Source organism: Coregonus lavaretus (assembly GCF_964263955.1).
Source record: "Coregonus lavaretus genome assembly, chromosome: 7".
NCBI classification, from domain to species: Eukaryota; Metazoa; Chordata; class Actinopteri; order Salmoniformes; family Salmonidae; genus Coregonus; species Coregonus lavaretus.
In genome coordinates this window covers 1,322,165-1,340,595 of record NC_139994.1, presented here as the reverse complement: position 1 = coordinate 1,340,595, position 18,431 = coordinate 1,322,165, and the positions used below count along the sequence as shown (strand labels likewise).

The following is an 18,431-nucleotide window of genomic DNA, read 5'->3' as shown; positions in this document are numbered from 1 at the left end:
AAGAGATGAATTTATTCAATGTTAAACAATAACATTTGCTGGGCAAAGGTGATTTTTGCAAAGTTGACTACCAAGATGTCTGCTCACTATGGGAAAGACCTACGCTCCTGCAGCCAATGTGAATGGAGGAAAATAAAAGTGTAAAATATATATTTTTTTTTTAAAGAAAAGAACACGTGAACTAAGTCACCCAAAGGCACACCACCGTCTCTCCTTAGTCCACCGTTACTATAGCCTTTATCTCTAGGGTTGAGTCCCAAATACCTCCCTATCCCCTGCATAGTGCGCCGCTTTTCATCCAGGTACAGTTGAAGAACGAGTTTTAATGACTCCGACCTAAGTGTATGTAAACTTCCTACTTCAACTGTATGTCCCATGATGCTCTGGTCAAAAGTAGTGCATCGTGTAGGGAATAGGGGTGGTATTTGGGACGCAAATCCCTGTTTCCCTGTAGCACGATCAGGAGGCCTGTGGATTTGATGAAATAAAACTGACTGTAAGGCCAGCCACACAATCAAGACATTTTGATGAATCAGTTGAACTCAAACCGAGGTTTAATATTTGGTTGCTAAGCGATAGATGATGTTAATAATGCTGATACAGTATTAATAAAGAACATTTGTTTACAGCAACTTAAAGACACATTAAAAACAAACGGTAAGTAACAGGAAAAGCCATCAGTGTTGTCTTTGAACGCATGGGAATAGTGTTTACTGTAAGCAACTATAAGGAATATAAATATTGCGCACCCCCTCTCTCCTTGGGCTGTGTCCCAAAAGGCACCCTATTCCCTGGTCAAAGATGTTTTACAAAACATTTTTATTGACACGTAGGTGCAGTGAAATGTGTTGTTTTACAGGGTTAGCCATAGTAGTACCTGATGCAAATTATGGTTATGGGCACATCAACAGATGTTTTTCACCTTGTGAGCTCGGGTTTTCAAACCAGCGACCTTTCGGTTTATTGACTGATAAGCTGTAACCACTAGGCTACCTGCCGCCATACTGTTGCCATAGCCGTGCACTATTTTGGGGGGTACAGGTGCCGTTTGGAACGTGGGCCTAGTTTCAGAAGGATGAAAGGTTTTCTTGCCTAAACCTTTAACAGCTTAATTATCTTACAAAGTGCTTTAAAAAAAAAAAAAAAAAAAATTGACAATAGGTTTAATATATAAATGGTATTTTTAAATATACAGCATCCCTTTCTTTTATCAAGCACTACTCTACCTACATATTCACAAAATCATTTGCAGTTTCATTGGAAACATTTATTTACGCTGATCAAAAAGCAAAAATAACACATTGATTGGTTAATTGATTGATTGATTGATCGATGAGATCAAAATATAATTTCTGGGAATTACATAATCTGTCATTCCATTAGGAAATAAGATAATTCAGAGATTGCTTGACTCCAAAAGGGTATCTTTATGAAGCAAAAAATATATATTTGTCCACTGGTTTTTCTTTCCCAACTGCAGTGACTGCTACCTTTTTTAACCTCTAGAGGGCGATCTATTACAAGCACAGCCTTTTGTACTGTATTTACAAAATACAGCCGCAGTACACCCTTGTTCCTGAGGGGGCACTGCTTGCACTTTGCTAAAGCAGACTAAGGGCTCTATTCGCAGAAGCATTTAAAGGTATTTTCCGATTGAGCCGACATACAGCGTTTACCGTGAAGGAAGCCTCCGCCAACGCTGGATCATTGCCTTTCAATCACGCTGTAACGCTGAACGATACGGATTGAATAGAGCCCTAAATAGAGCTCTATGGGTTAGAAAAACGCTCCAAAATAAAGCTTTCATTTTAAAGAAATTGGGGACCAATGCCGTTTTGTGCAAAACTATAAAGGCCTTGGAAGACTCATTTTGTTGACTTCTTAAGTGAATACTGTTTTGATTCTCTCTCCTCACATTCTCCTTCCTCTCTCTCTCTCTCTCTCTCTCTCTCTCTCTCTCTCTCTCTCTCTCTCTCTCTCTCTCCCCCCCCCCCCCATGTCTCTCAGGTTCTTGCAGTCCTTGCTTTGTTCGTCCCATTCCACAAGAATCCAGTATTTTTTCACAAGCGCAATCAATGGTGCTTCTTCAATGTCAGACGTCTCCATTTTACCTGGAAAACGGTAGAAAGATGTTAGACTCAGAAGGCTCTGCGTCCCAATAGCCACCCTATTCCCTATATAGTGCACTACCTCTGGCCAGATATATATAGTGCATCTGGCCAGAGCCCAATGGGCCCAGTTACACTATGATAAACAAGGAGCATTCTGTGGGCAAGGCTAATCGTGGATGTAACTACGTCAGCATTGGTTGGACCATGTAGTGATTTTTTTATTTTTATTATTACTTTCTAACCCTACCATGTAGTGAATATTACTGGAAACAGAATTAGACAAGCTTCTATAGGGAGGGAGGGGAATCATTTTCTTTCAGAATTAGACCAGCATTTCTACTGCTGCTGCTGCTGTGTAATGCTATGGAGATAAATCTGTGTGTGCATGTCCACTATATAGACAAAAGTATGTCGACACCCCTTCAAATTAGTGGATTCGGCTATTTCAGCCACACCTGTTGCCGACAGGTGTATAAAGTCGAGCACACAGCCATGCAATCTCCATAGACAAACATTGGCAGCAGAATGGCCTTACTGAAGAACTCGGTGACTTTCAACGTGGCTCCGTCATAGGATGCCACCTTTCCAACAAGTCAGTTTGTAAAATGTCGGCCCTGCTAGAGCTGCTCAACGGTCAACTGTAAGTGCTGTTATTGTGAAGTGGAAATGTCTAGGAGCAACAACGGCTCAGCCGCGAAGTGGTAGGCCACACAAGCTCACAGAACGGAACCGCCAAGTGCTGAAGCGCATAGCGAGTAAAAATCGTCTGTCCTCGGTTGCAACACTCACTACCGAGTTCCAAACTGCCTCTGGAAGCAACGTCAGCACAAGAACTGTTCATCGGAAGCTTCATGAAATGGGTTTCCATGGCCGAGCAGCCGCACACAAGCCTAAGATCAACATGCGCGATGCCAAGCGTCTGATGGAGTGGTGTAAAGCTCGCCGCCATTGGACTCTGGACCAGTGGAAACGCGTTCTCTGGAGTGATGAATCACACTTCACCATCTGGCAGTCTGAAGGACGAATCTGGGTTTGGCGGTTGCCATGAGAACACTGCCTGCCCCAATGCATAGTGCCAACTGTAAAGTTTGGTGGAGGAGGAATAATGGTCTGGGGCTGTTTTTCATGGTTCGGGCGAGGCCCCTTAGTTCCAGTGAAGGGAAATCTTAACGCTACATCATACAATGACATTCTAGACAATTCTGTTCTTCCAACTTTCTGGCAACAGTTTGGGGAAGGCCCTTTCCTGTTTCAGCATGATAATGCCCCTGTGCACAAAGCGAGGTCCATACAGAAATGGTCTGTTGAGATCGGTGTGGAAGAACTTGACTGGCCTGCACAGAACCCTGACCTCAACGCAATCAAACACCTTTAGGATGAATTGGAACGCCGATTGCGAGCCAGGCCTAATCGCCCAACATCAGCGCCCGACCTCACTAATGTTCTTGTGGCTGAATGGAAGCAAGTCCCCGCAGCAATGTTCCAACATCTAGTGGAAAGCCTTCCCAGAAGAGTGGAGGCTGTTATAGCAGCAAAGGGGGGGACCAACTCCATATTAATCCCCATGATTTTGAAATAAGATGTCCACATTCTTTTGGTCATGTAGTGTGTGTGTGTGTGTGTGTGTGTGTGTGTGTGTGTGTGTGTGTGTGTGTGTGTGTGTGTGTGTGTGTGAGAGAGCGTGGTGTTCGTCTTTAAAGAATTGATAAGCATTCAATGAACATAATCACTGCAAGATCAATTTGATACGCTACCTGCATTACAATCAACATTGGAAATAAACAAATAACATTTACATGTACTTTACGCTGTGTCTTCTCAAGGATGTGTAATTATTAACATGCAGCAACAAACCTATTCTAGGTGTAGTGCTGGTGTTCTTACTCGCTGTCGTCTGTCAGTGCTTGCTGGCCCGCAGGTTGCGCTGTTTCTGTCTCTACCTTAGCTTCTGTTCCCCTTGGAGATGGAGTGCTCCTCTCACTCAGAGAGCTCCCAGGTGTAGAACACACAGGCTTCTCCAAGGTGGTTTTGTGAGCTGGTTTCTTAGCCACGGCTGGCGGAATTCTCCTCGGAATCCCAGTTCTTCCAACGTTGCCGTTAGCGACTGTGGAAGCCTTTGATTGGTCGGAAACATGCTTGAGTTCCGCGGCTAGGCTCTGCTTTAGGCTCGCCTGTACCTCGGGGGAGGAAGAGGCAGGCATTTCTATGACAACCTTCTTTGAGCTCCTGGAGAAGATGAAGCTAGCGGTGGTGGCGGGGGACTTTAGCGTGTCGCCACCTTCTGGTGACAATGGGGATAACATTCCTGATTCACCCCCACTGCAACTGGGAAATGAGGTGGAGGATGGCATTCTAAAGCGCGTTGGAAGACTATCTCTGGAAGACATGGCCGCTGTCTTCATTCGGATAGCTTCCTGCAAGCGCATCGAGGGGGCGATGAGCATCGCTGGTGATGACTTCAATGGCGGAGGTGTGGATTTTAGTGACAGGGATTTCCGGATTGGTTTTTGGGGTGTTGTGTTCTGAGATCCTTGGGTTTGGATTTGGGTTGAACTTTGATCCTGAGCAGGTGGTTTTCCATTGTTGGAATTGTTGTTGTCAGAAAGTGCTTTCACCTGGTCTTCACCAACATTGACCGATCTGAGACGTACCATCTGAAGCAGAGACGGGGTGACCAGCGGAATGTTGGCGTCTTCTTTGGGAATGGGGGCACCCTTGTGCCTAGACAGAAGCTCTTTGCTCCTGGTCTCTCTGTTCGCCAAGCTGGGCTGTCTCCTGAAGATCACAGGGGGTTGGTTCTCAGTCGGGAGAGGGGGTGGGAGAGGGATGTTAATGGGTGGTGGAAGTGGGGCACTTTCAGGGGGCTCGGAGGGCGTCTGATCCTCAAATTGCACAGGGGGAGGGAGGGGGACATTGATAGGAGGTGGAGGAGGGATACTTGAGGGGGGCACCAAGGCTGTTGTCATTGGTGGAGGAGGAGGAGGAGCTTCCTGGGGTGGGGGAGGGACATCCTCTGGTAAGGGCGGGACTTCTTGTGACTGAGGAGAAGTTTCTGTTGGTTGAGGGGTGGCTTCTTGCATTGTGATTGGTTTCTGGGCAGATTGCTTGACCTCTGCCTCTTTTTCATTGGGCTGAACTGGAGAAACAACGATTGAATCATCTGCTGGAATTGATTGGAGCTCAGCTGATTCAGATACCTCAAAGCTGGTTTCATCAGTTGGGACAGCGTTAGAGTCCAGAATCACCTTTTCAGGTCTATCCTCTTTTGTCCCCATTTGAGCGGGAATGGGTGACAGATCTGCAGTTTCCCCATTCACAGTTGCACCAGCTACAGTTGCTCCATTCACGGTTTCCTTAACGTCCTCCCCATCCAGAACCACAATGGACACCACCTGGACATCAGCGACTGTGTTACAGCTCTCCACCACATCTGGCAAGCTCTCCGTCACGAAGGGAGGAGGTGGAGGTGGAAAGTCCATCTCATCTGGCTCATCAAAGACTGAATCTGCTGGCTCCTCTGGTGGAGGTGGAGGGGGCCAGCAGGACTCTACTATGGGAATCTCTTCCTCACCCTCCTCCTCTACCTCAGGTGGGGGAGTGGACACAGAGGAGGGAGGTGTCTTAGACGGGGGAGGAGGAGGATGGTGTGCAGGGGGAGGGGAGGCTGGAGGAGAGACCCTGTCCACTTTGTGAGGCTCCAAGGCAAGGGTCTGTGTAGATGCCTCTGGTTTGGTGGGACTTTCCTCTGTAGTGTTTTCAGTAGCACTCTGACCTTCGACCTCCTTAGCTACTACCTCAACTTCCTTAGCTACTACCTCAACTTCCTTAGCAATTACCTCAGCCTGTGGAGAACACTTCTCACTCTCACTGGGTGATTCTACCTTCACCTCTACTGTGACCTCCTCAAATGGCGACTTTTGTTGAATGTCTGCTGTTAGTTGAACTTTAGGTTCTTTTCTAGGAGGACTTTTTTTCATGACAGAAGGGGGTTCCTTCTTTGGAATCGTCACTAAACTAACTTGTGTCTCTAGCCTCTCTTCTTGATCCTTGACCTGTGCAACACTACTACTACTACTACTACTACTACTACCGCCACCACTACTACTACTACCACCACTACTACTACTACTACTACTACTACTACCACCACTACTACTACCACCACCACCACTACTACTACTCTGCTCCTGGTTCGGGACCTCTAAACTTGCTTTTACCCTCTCTGCGATCACCGCCGGACTTCCTTGTTCTTTTGTTTGACTTTCTGTGCCCTTGAGTCCCTGACTAACACACTCGGATACCTCAGGCGCCTGCTCTAACACAGGCTCAGTCTTGTCTTGGGGAACAATGTATTTGCTTTGTGATTTTGTCAAAGTGACTTCCTCTACCGTAGCTTGCTTTTCGTCCGAGCCTTGAGACTCCTTGCTAGCTTCAGTTTGAGTTTCCTGCTTTTTCTCAATGATAACAGCTTTTTCTTTTAGTTCCTGTTGCTTCTGGAGCTGTGCTAGCCTGGTGACGTTGGGGCAAGGCCCGCACAGCAGTTCGAAGGTGCATCTGTTGTGGGCCCAGGTCTCCGGGGGTGGCGGGGAAGGGGCTTTGACGTTGGGGGGTGGCGGAATGTTAAGCAGCTCACTGATCGCCATGGATGCAGAGAAACGGACCAGGGTCGCCGTTTCTGGATGTTCTGTTCTCATAACAGCCGGGGGTGGGGAGGCCTGCTGAAGAGGGCTAGGGCTGTTTTTCGAGGCCTCTTGATTGACGAGTTCTGAGGTGGCTGAAGACAGGGAGGTGAGGGAAGAGGAGACCGAGGCTGCAGAGAAGGAAGCTCTTGAACCAGATCGTTCTGGTTTGACCTGATTCTTCTTCTGTTTACCTGGGGAGGCGGAAGGGCAGATGCCCTTGGGGGAGAGCTTCGGCGTACCGCTCTGGCTGGAGTACCCACTGGAGGGGGACATGGTCCTTTCAAATGTACCCTCCTCTGAGGGGGCCTTCTGTGGGGAAGAGCTGCTGGACCCTGGCCTCTCTGGTTTTCCACTACCTCCAGAGGAGGCCTGTGTGGGACTCAAAGGACTAGAGGCTGTGGAAGATCTTGTATCATCTAAAGAGTTAAACCCAGATGAGTTGGATACAGGGACAGAGCTCTTTGTGATTTCTTTGTATAGCTCTTTAGAGATCTCGATCGTAACCAAGCTTGTGTCCTCAGCAGCCTCCACCTCCCCACCCACAGAGTCACGGAGGTCTTTAATCTCCACCAGTTCCCTGGGTCGCCTCTTCATCATCTTCTCATGGTGCAGTGAGTTGGTTCTCCTGGGGGGAGCTGGGGGCAGCTTGGTCTTCATGACCGACAGACAGCGAGAGAATCTGTGAGAGTCTCCTCCAACATCGCTCATCTCCCCAGCACTCAGAATCCCAGATAGACCCGACTCAGATCCCCCCTGAGCAGTCGCAGCACTAGTACCCCTACTGGTGCTGCTGACCCAGCTAGCCGAGCTTTGTAGGCTCACCAAGTCCTGATCCTCAGCATCAGGCTTCTGCGGCCGTCTCTCCTGCCCAACGAGGCTCACTGTCTGTGGGTTAGCAGGTCTGAAGCTCCCCTTCGTGGAGGAGATTGCGGAGGAGTTGGACTTAATTGTCTCGGAAGACTGCGAGTGGCTCCAGCTGGATCTCGAAGTCACTGAGTGTGGAGTTGCCTTAGAGCCAATGTCACGGGAACTACTGTCACCATGGGAAACGCTGTCGCCGCCTTCATAGCAACCGTTGCCGTCCGACCTCCTCGATGACGCAGGGCTGGCCGACGACCCGGACGCCAGGCTGACGGTACGGACCGTTCCGTTACCGTTGTTTCCACGGGTACGGCTCGTGCTGCGGTCGATCTGTATGACGTCAACGGAGGCCGACAGGTAGGCGTTGGGGATGATCTTAGACAGGTAGGTCGCCTGGGGAGAGATGGACATCACCGGACCCTGGGTGGAGGCAAACACAAGGGTCAACATTAGGAGTCATACTATGTAGATATACTGTGGTTTGGCCAACTGTGGAGCTGGAGGCCATTTTGCTTCCTCAGCATTCCATTCAACCATTCACAATGAGTATTTTGATCATTTTTCAAGTCCAGTTGTTCAGATAGCAAGCTTGGTTTAACATCAGTGTTAGACGATCGTGTGATTTGTCAGCAACATTCCAGGGAAGGGTAAACATGTCATTTAACAGACACTTTTATCCAAAGCGAATTACAGTAATGTGTGCATACTTTTTAGTAGAGTGCACAAAACACTAAGGACACCTTCCTAATATTGAGTTGCACCCATCCCTTTTGCCATCAGAACAGCCTCAATTCCTCAGGGCATGGACTCTATAAGGTGTCGAAAGCGTTCAACAGGAATGCTGGCCCATGTTGACTCCAATGCTTCCCACAGTTGTGTCAAGTTGGCTGGATGTCCTTTGGGTGGTGGACCATTCTTGATACACACACCAGCAGCATTGCCGTTCTTGACACAAACCGGTGCGCCTGGCACCTACTACCATACCCCGTTCAAAGGCACTTAAATCTTTTGTCTTGCCCATTCACCCTCTGAATGGCACACATACACAATCCATGTCTCAATTGTCTCAAGGCTTAAAAATCCTTATTTAACCTGTCTACTCCCTTTCATCTACACTGATTGAAGTGTATTTAACAAGTGACATCAAAAAGGGATCATAGCTTTCACCTGGACTCTCCTGGTCAGTATATGTCATGGAAAAATCAGGTGTGCCTAATGTTTTGTACGCTCAGTGTAGATGACCCGAGCAGGAAGAAACACAGTGACAAACACCGTTCTGAACTGGACTCACCTGTGGCTCCTGGAGGAAGCTGGGGAATCCAGCGGAGCAGGAGGAGGTCATGCCCAGCACGGACAGAGACTTGGGCCTTTGGGTGGAGGAGAGACAAGAATTCAGTCCCCTGTGGTGGCTGAAGCCCTGGTCGTCCCTGTACACAGACTGGAGGTGGTGTCTCAATAGCTGCTCCTCTCTGGATGCCTATTTAGATTAGTTCAGTTGTAATTATAGTATAAATGTATTTGCACAAGGCAATGGTTTCTTGCTAACACAAATGATAACTACCTTGTTTTCAAAGAATCCTACATACAATGTAACTACAATTTTGTCATGCAAGTAGCAGTCTGTAAGTAAAAATATGACACTATAACCAATAGCACGAAATAAATGTACTTGTCCAGGTTGCAAAGGCTGAAAGTCCTGAAAACAAGCTCATATGAAAGCCTCACCTCCAGATCTGAGAGGTGTACCCTTGCCCCTTCGTGGTTGGCTAGAGGGGTCTCTCCATCGATGGTGGGGATGGCGACCACACCTGGTTGGCTGTCACTACCCTGTCCTCCAGAGTCGTTAGGGAGCTGGGAAGGAACTTGGTACACTGATCCACTGTGAAGGGCTAGAAGGGGAACGGAGATGGAAAACATCTTATCACCACTACTATCACCTAATTTGAATTTGACAAACGAAAGTACCATTAATTTGACTTTTTTTTGACAACGTGGCTAAGAGTATTCATTCAGCATAGCTCTTCATCATCACTTTATTTACTAAACCACAAACCCACAAAACTCTGGACCTTTGTTGGTCGCGGTGACTTCGTAAAGTGAAGGTCAGTGCAAAGCTAGCTGCCATCCGTGGCTACATACGTACCCAGTGCAAAGCTAGCTGCCATCCGTGACTACATACGTACCCAGCTCTCTCTGGACCTGCTGGGGTATGCCCATGACTGTAGTCCTCCTGCTCCTGTTCTTCCTCTTGTCTTGTCTCTTCACTGGGTTCAGAGGCTTGAACGTGGAGCCTGGAAGGATAAGAGGAGAGGTTTACAGGAGGGAGAAGGATGAGATAAGGGATGGATGAGTAAAAATGTGTGTTGGGGTTTAAATGCAATTTAGGGACAGATCGAAATTTACTGCGGGGGGAAGGGTGGTCCAAAAATAGGGGAGGGTTGTCAAACTTTATTTATTTTTTATTTTTTTGCTTTGGGAGAGTTGTGTGTTTTTCTTTATTGGACACAGGGGAGGGCAGTGTGTTTCTATTGGACACAGGGGAGGGCAGTGCGTTTTTCTTTATTGGACACAGGGGAAGGCAGTGTGTTTTTCTTTATTGGACACAGGGGAGGGCAGTGCGTTTTTCTTTATTGGACACAGGGGAGGGCAGTGCGTTTTTATTGGACACAGGGGAAGGCAGTGCGTTTTTATTGGACACGGGAGGGCAGTGCGTTATTATTGGACACAGGGGAGGGCAGTGTGTTATTATTGGACACAGGGGAGGGCAGTGTGTTATTATTGGACACAGGGGAGGGCAGTGTGTTATTATTGGACACAGGGGAGGGCAGTGTGTTATTATTGGACACAGGGGAGGGCAGTGTGTTATTATTGGTCACAGGGGAGGGCAGTGCGTTATTATTGGACACAGGGGAGGGCAGTGTGTTATTATTGGACACAGGGGAGGGTAGTGTGTTTTTATTGGACACAGGGGAGGGCAGTGCGTTATTATTGGACACAGGGGAGGGCAGTGCGTTTTTATTGGGCACAGGGGAGGGCAGTGTGTTATTTTTGGACACAGGGGAGGGCAGTGCGTTATTATTGGACACCAGGGGAGGGCAGTGTGTTATTATTGGACACAGGGGAGGGCAGTGTGTTATTTTTGGACACCAGGGGAGGGCAGTGTGTTATTATTGGACACAGGGGAGGGCAGTGTGTTATTATTGGACACAGGGGAGGGCAGTGCGTTTTCCCCCTGGTTTACATTCACTCTTCTGCTCATATTTTCCCTCTAAACAATGTCTTGACCTGTGATTTGACCCTAATAAAATGTAGAAACATTTGTGAAGGTTTTGGTATGGTCTGACTATTATTAAGCTTTAGCTACTGCAGGCCTATGATATGAAGGCATCTCTTGACAGCTGAACTGTGAGGTGGACAATTATTGTTTTAGGAAAGTAGACTAAAAACCAATAAAAAAATTGACTAAAGTTTTGCATATATTTTGCTACATGTGGAAACACAAGGAATAGTGTTTTTGTCTTTTGTTATATGTTTTTAAGGACACGTAAATGTGGCTCATTTGGCCAATATCCCTAGTTTATTGATGGTGCTGGCTGTGCCAGGTCGGATCTGAATGCATATGGATGTCCGGTAAATTTCTCAAATGTCCGGTAAATAAAAAATATTCCTTGTCATGTTGTCCAGCTCCAAATTTTCCTAAAGAAAACTCTGAAATGGCATATTGTTTTTGTGAAGATTTTTTTATCATATTTGCATGAAAATCTGCCGCCAATTTGATGGAAACCTAGCTGGTGCGCTAATCACTTTGATTATGCACCAGCAGCCCCAGACACCTAAAGAATAAGCTAACAGCCAAACAAGCTTGTAACAATTGTACTTAAATTTCCCCCTCATACTCATCTGAAGGTTGAGCATTCCTTCATCTCTATCTATGCAATGTGTCTGTATCTATGTAATTGTATATGTCGTTTTTTGTTTACTGACATACAAAATCAATCAATCAATCCAAACTGTGCAGCGGCCAATTGATTAACGGAAAGAGACATCTGTTACACAAAACACCAAAAAGTTGAATGACGTTGGGATATTGTCAAGCCAAGCCTTCGATACTGAGTAGGGTGGGATGTATGTTCTGTTTGTCCAGATTGACACACTCTATTTATTGTGGTGTTGAAAATGCAAACGATGATATTGAAGTGGCCCGAAATCGGTATGCTTTGTTTATTGGTTGTGTGGTGCATTAGCACAGAATATATATTTTTATATAATTATAAATATGGCATCAAAATGTTGAAAATCTGATTTCCACCTAGCTGATCATTGTCGGCCGCCGGCTCTGATCGTAGTGTAATGAAACAGACAGGGAGAATGAGCTCGTCTGTGGTGGTCGGCGAACCCTCAACCTTCTGGCCCCTCCATAGCCCTGCGTGGCATCGACTGTGCCACAGTAGAGACAATAGCATGCTGAAGTAGCAAAGTCGTTATTCACGTTTATAAACACAGGGTCGCTACAGTTACTGTTATTTGTGGTCGTAAACATTATTTTGAGTTAATTCTATGAGGGGGGGGGGGGGGGGGGGGGGGGGGGGGGGGGGGGGGAGGGTGTTCCATTTATTTTACTGTACAAAGAGATGGTCATGAAAATATTTTTAACGTTGGGGAGGTGGGTTCATTTTTTTTTATGACACCTTGAGTTGGACCAGCACCTTCCCCCCCTAGTACATTTCGATCTGTCCCTTATAATACAATTTTATCTGAAGGGATGCGAGGAGAGAGAAAAAGAGGAGGAGGGTCTGTCGTTACATATATAATCACATTCAGATTCAATAGTAAACTATTGCAAAGCTGTTTGGAGAAGGATGAATGATTTCAAAGAGGACAGAAACGTGTTGGAATGGTTTAGGCTTTTGGAACTCAGAGGGTCTGTCTAACTGTGAATTACAATGAGATTCAGTGAGAGGGAATCAGTGAGTATTATGGAATTCAAAGCAGAGAATGGCATACTTTGCCCCCAAAGCTGTGCCATACCAGGCAGCGCCAGATAACTATTTGGATGGTAGATACATTCCAATATCTGTAGCAAACTACAGCTGTGTGTGTAGAGACCCAGTAGACCCAGCAGAGACCCAAATGGACCCAGTAGAGAGACAGTAGAGACCCAGTAGAGAGACAGTAGAGACCCAGTAGAGAGACAGTAGAGACCCAGTAGAGAGACAATAGAGAGACAGCAGAGACCCAGTAGAGACCCAGTAGAGACCCAGCAGAGACCCAAATGGACCCAGTAGAGAGACAGCAGAGACCCAGTAGAGAGACAGTAGAGAGACAGTAGAGACCCAGTAGAGACCCAGTAGAGACCCAGTAGAGAGACAATAGAGAGACAGCAGAGAGACAGCAGAGACCCAGTAGACCCAGCAGAGACCCAAATGGACCCAGTAGAGAGACAGCAGAGACCCAGTAGAGAGACAGTAGAGAGACAGTAGAGACCCAGTAGAGACCCAGTAGAGACCCAGTAGAGAGACAGTAGAGACCCAGTAGAGAGACAGTAGAGACCCAGTAGAGACCCAGTAGAGAGACAGTAGAGACCCAGTAGAGACACAGTAGAGAGACAGTAGAGAGACAGCAGAGACCCAGTAGAGAGATAATAGAGAGACAGCAGAGACCCAGTAGAGACCCAGCAGAGAGACAGCAGAGACCCAGTAGAGAGACAGCAGAGACCCAGTAGAGAGACAATAGAGAGACAGCAGAGACCCAGTAGAGACCCAGTAGAGACCCAGCAGAGAGACAGCAGAGACCCAGTAGAGAGACAGCAGAGAGACAGCAGAGACCCAGTAGAGACCCAGCAGAGAGACAGCAGAGACCCAGTAGAGAGACAGTAGAGACCCAGTAGAGAGACAGTAGAGACCCAGTAGAGACCCAGTAGAGAGACAATAGAGAGACAGCAGAGACCCAGTAGAGACCCAGCAGAGAGACAGCAGAGACCCAGTAGAGAGACAATAGAGAGACAGCAGAGACCCAGTAGAGACCCAGCAGAGAGACAGCAGAGACCCAGTAGAGAGACAGTAGAGACCCAGTAGAGAGACAGTAGAGACCCAGTAGAGACCCAGTAGAGAGACAATAGAGAGACAGCAGAGACCCAGTAGAGACCCAGCAGAGACCCAGCAGAGACCCAAATGGACCCAGTAGAGAGACAGTAGAGAGACAGTAGAGACCCAGTAGAGAGACAGTAGAGACCCAGTAGAGAGACAGTAGAGACCCAGTAGAGACCCAGCAGAGAGACAGCAGAGACCCAGTAGAGAGACAGTAGAGACCCAGTAGAGAGACAATAGAGAGACAGCAGAGACCCAGTAGAGACCCAGTAGAGACCCAGCAGAGAGACAGCAGAGACCCAGTAGAGAGACAGCAGAGAGACAGCAGAGACCCAGTAGAGACCCAGCAGAGAGACAGCAGAGACCCAGTAGAGAGACAGTAGAGACCCAGTAGAGAGACAGTAGAGACCCAGTAGAGACCCAGTAGAGAGACAATAGAGAGACAGCAGAGACCCAGTAGAGACCCAGCAGAGAGACAGCAGAGACCCAGTAGAGAGACAGCAGAGAGACAGCAGAGACCCAGTAGACCCAGCAGAGACCCAAATGGACCCAGTAGAGAGACAGTAGAGACCCAGTAGAGAGACAGTAGAGACCCAGTAGAGACCCAGTAGAGACCCAGCAGAGACCCAAATGGACCCAGTAGAGAGACAGTAGAGAGACAGCAGAGACCCAGTAGAGAGACAGCAGAGAGACAGCAGAGACCCAGTAGACCCAGCAGAGACCCAAATGGACCCAGTAGAGAGACAGTAGAGACCCAGTAGAGACCCAGTAGAGACCCAAATGGACCCAGTAGAGAGACAGTAGAGACCCAGTAGAGAGACAGCAGAGACCCAGTAGACCCAGCAGAGACCCAAATGGACCCAGTAGAGAGACAGTAGAGACCCAGTAGAGAGACAGTAGAGACCCAGTAGAGACCCAGTAGAGACCCAAATGGACCCAGTAGAGAGACAGTAGAGACCCAGTAGAGAGACAGTAGAGACCCAGTAGAGACCCAGTAGAGAGACAGCAGAGAGACAGTAGAGACCCAGTAGAGACCCAGTAGAGAGACAGTAGAGAGACAGCAGAGACCCAGTAGAGAGACAGCAGAGACCCAGTAGAGAGACAGTAGAGACCCAGTAGAGAGACAGTAGAGACCCAGTAGAGAGACAGCAGAGAGACAGCAGAGACCCAGTAGAGACCCAGTAGAGAGACAGTAGAGACCCAGTTGAGACCCTGTGGAGACCCAGTAGAGACCCAGTAGAGACCCAGTAGAGAATGAGGCATGTATGAGAAATATTGTATATCCCTCAACCGTCATAAAAAATAACATTTATAAACAAAGTCCAAAATATAGGTCCAAGGCATGATCTACGATTAGCTTTCATTAAAACATGATGAATGGGATATGATTACGAATACTTCCTCCCCCGTCTCTCCCTACCCACACACACACACCTACCTTGGCGTGTGAGCACAGGTCTCGTGGACACGGCTGATCCAGCAGAGGTCGCTGCGGTAACAGAATTCCCGGCGGTGCTTCCTGACTCCTGAGATCCATCCCTGTGGTTGGAGCTTACATCCTGCTCCGCCTGGAAAGGGGGATTGGACTGCAGAGAGGGAATTTAGAAGTGTGTGTGTCAAGGTGAATGCATACAAAATGTACAGGAATGGGTTTTAGGGACAAAGGATTCAATCACTGTATCCAAAATGCAGAAGTAGTCTGCTGCTTGCTCCTAGTTCTTGGGTGACCAGTACCAGCCATATGGTTTCAAATGACGCAACTACTTACTGCATTACTATGGTCATCCTGAAAGTCCTCTCCTTTGTTGTGTTCTGTTGGAGACACAAAGAGGGTATTCAGTCAGAGATATTCCATATAGTTCTGGGATCTTATCACCACCTCTTGCATTAGGGTCTATTGAGTGTGCATCATGTAGGGTGTTGTGTCTTCTGTTTAGTGTGTAGTGTGTTCTGTGTAGTGTGTTCTGTGTCGTGTGTTCTGTGCAGTGTGTAATGTGTAGTGTAATGTGTAGTGTGTTCTGTGTAGTATGTAGTGTGTTCTGTTTAGTGTGTTCTGTGTAGTGTTTAGTGTGTTCTGTGTAGTATGTAGTGTGTTCTGTGTAGTGTGTAGTGTGTTCTGTGTAGTATGTAGTGTGTTCTGTGTAGTGTTTAGTGTGTTCTTTGTAATGTGTTCTGTTTAGTGTGTTCTGTGTAGTATGTAGTGTGTTCTGTGTAGTGTGTTCTGTGTAGTGTTTAGTGTGTTCTTTGTAATGTGTTCTGTTTAGTGTGTTCTGTGTAGTGTTTAGTGTGTTCTGTGTAATGTGTTCTGTGTAGTGTTTAGTGTGTTCTGTTTAGTGTGCTTGTTTAGTGTGTTATGTGTAGTGTTTAGTGTGTTCTGTGTAGTGTGTTCTGTGTAGTGTTTAGTGTGTTCTGTGTAGTGTTTAGTGTGTTCTGTGTAGTGTGTTCTGTGTAGTGTTTAGTGTGTTCTGTGTAGTGTGTTATGTGTTCTGTTTAGTGTGTTCTGTGTAGTGTTTAGTGTGTTCTGTGTAGTGTTTAGTGTGTTCTGTGTAGTGTTTAGTGTGTTCTTTGTAGTGTGTTCTGTGTAGTGTTTAGTGTGTTCTGTGTAGTGTGTAGTGTGTTCTGTGTAGTGTGTTCTGTTTAGTGTGTTCTGTGTAGTGTGTTCTGTGTAGTGTTTAGTGTGTTCTGTGTAGTATGTAGTGTGTTCTGTGTTGTGTGTTCTGTGTAGTGTTTAGTGTGGTCTGTGTAGTGTTTAGTGTGTTGTGTTTAGTGTGTTCTGTGTAGTGTTTAGTGTGGTCTGTGTAGTGTTTAGTGTATTCTTTGTAATGTGTTCTGTGTAGTGTTTAGTGTGTTCTGTGTAGTATGTTGTGTGTTCTGTGTAGTATGTAGTGTGTTCTGTGTAGTATTTAGTGTGTTCTGTGTAGTGTGTTCTGTGTAGTGTTTAGTGTGTTGTGTGTAGTGTGTTGTGTGTAGTGTGTTCTATGTAGTGTGTAGTGGGTTCTGTGTAGTGTGTAGTGTGTAGTGGGTTCTGTGTAGTATGTAGTGTGTAGTGTGTTCTGTGTAGTGTGTAGTGTGTAGTGGGTTCTGTGTAGTGTGTAGTGGGTTCTGTGTAGTGTTTAGTGTGTTATGTGTAGTGTGTAGTGTGTTCTGTGTAGTATTTAGTGTGTTCTGTGTAGTGTGTAGTGTGTTCTGTGAAGTGTTTAGTGTGTTCTGTGAAGTGTGTTCTGTGTAGTGTGTTCTGTGTAGTATGTAGTGTGTAGTGTGTTCCGTGTAGTGTTTAGTGTGTTCTGTGTAGTGTTTAGTGTGTTCTGTGTAGTGTGTAGTGGGTTCTGTGTAGTGTGTAGTGTGTTCTGTGTAGTGTGTAGTGTGTTATGTGTAGTGTTTAGTGTGTTGTGTGTAGTGTTTAGTGTGTTCTGTGTAGTGTTTAGTGTGTTCTGTGTAGTGTTTAGTGTGTTCTGTGTAGTGTTTAGTGTGTTGTGTGTAGTGTGTTCTGTGTAGTGTTTAGTGTGTTCTGTGTAGTATGTAGGGTGTAGTGGGTTCTGTGTAGTGTGTAGTGTGTTCTGTGTAGTATTCAGTGTGTTCTGTGTAGTGTTTAGTGTGTTCTGTGTAGTGTTTAGTGGTTCTGTGTAGTGGGTTCTGTGTAGTGTTTAGTGTGTTCTGTGTAGTGTGTAGTGTGTTCTGTGTAGTGTTTAGTGTGTTCTGTGTAGTATGTAGTGTGTAGTGTGTTCTGTGTAGTGTGTAGTGTGTTCTGTGTAGTGTTTAGTGTGTTCTGTGTAGTGTGTAGTGTGTTCTGTGTAGTATTCAGTGTGTTCTGTGTAGTGTTTAGTGTGTTCTGTGTAGTGTTTAGTGGTTCTGTGTAGTGGGTTCTGTGTAGTGTTTAGTGTGTTCTGTGTAGTGTGTAGTGTGTTCTGTGTAGTGTTTAGTGTGTTCTGTGTAGTATGTAGTGTGTAGTGTGTTGTGTGTAGTGTGTTCTGTGTAGTGTTTAGTGTGTTCTGTGTAGTGTATAGTGTGTTCTGTGTAGTGTGTTCTGTGTAGTGTTTAGTGTGTTCTGTGTAGTGTTTAGTGTGTTCTGTGTAGTGTGTAGTGTGTTCTGTGTAGTGTTTAGTGTGTTCTGTGTTTAGTGTGTTCTGTGTAGTGTTTAGTGGGTTCTGTGTAGTATGTAGTGGGTTCTGTGTAGTGTGTAGTGTGTTCTGTGTAGTGTTTAGTGTGTTCTGTGTAGTGTTTAATGTGTTCTGTGTAGTGTTTAGTGTGTTCTGTGTAGTGTTTAGTGTGTTCTGTGTAGTGTTTAGTGTGTTCTGTGTAGTGTTTAGTGTGTTCTGTGTAGTGTGTAGTGTTTAGTGTGTTCTGTGTAGTGTTTAGTATGTTCTGTGTAGTGTGTAGTGTGTTCTGTGTAGTGTTTAGTGTGTTCTGTGTAGTGTGTAGTGTGTTCTGGTTAGTGTTTAGTGTGTTCTGGTTAGTGTTTAGTGTGTTCTGTGTAGTGTGTAGTGTGTTCTGTGTAATGTGTAGTGTGATATGTGTAGTGTTTAGTGTGTTCTGTGTAGTGTTTAGTGTGTTCTGTGTAGTGTTTAGTGTGTTCTGTGTAGTGTTTAGTGTGTTCTGTGTAGTATTCATGACCCTCACCCTCTTGTTGTAGGATCTTTAACCCCTCCCGTGCCTCAGTGTGTAGGTCTTCCAGGTACTGAGGACGGCTGCCC

At 46.4% G+C, this 18,431-nt stretch overlaps 1 protein-coding gene across 1 annotated transcript in view; it reads right to left on the bottom strand.

Moving 5' to 3' along the window:
- Positions 1–3,991: 3,991 nt before the first annotated feature.
- The window catches only part of nhsl3 (NHS like 3), a gene marked incomplete at both ends in the record, with an annotated part of 26,732 nt that continues 12,292 nt past the window's right edge, over positions 3,992–18,431 (bottom strand). The window contains 8 exons of the mRNA XM_084164937.1: positions 3,992–6,193; positions 6,290–8,074; positions 8,946–9,131; positions 9,380–9,543; positions 9,838–9,945; positions 15,179–15,299; positions 15,509–15,552; positions 18,358–18,431. The exon at positions 18,358–18,431 is cut by the window's right edge and continues 85 nt beyond it. Coding sequence (XP_084021063.1) covers positions 3,992–6,193; positions 6,290–8,074; positions 8,946–9,131; positions 9,380–9,543; positions 9,838–9,945; positions 15,179–15,299; positions 15,509–15,552; positions 18,358–18,431 — 4,684 coding nt within the window. The remainder of the gene's footprint in view (positions 6,194–6,289; positions 8,075–8,945; positions 9,132–9,379; positions 9,544–9,837; positions 9,946–15,178; positions 15,300–15,508; positions 15,553–18,357) is intronic.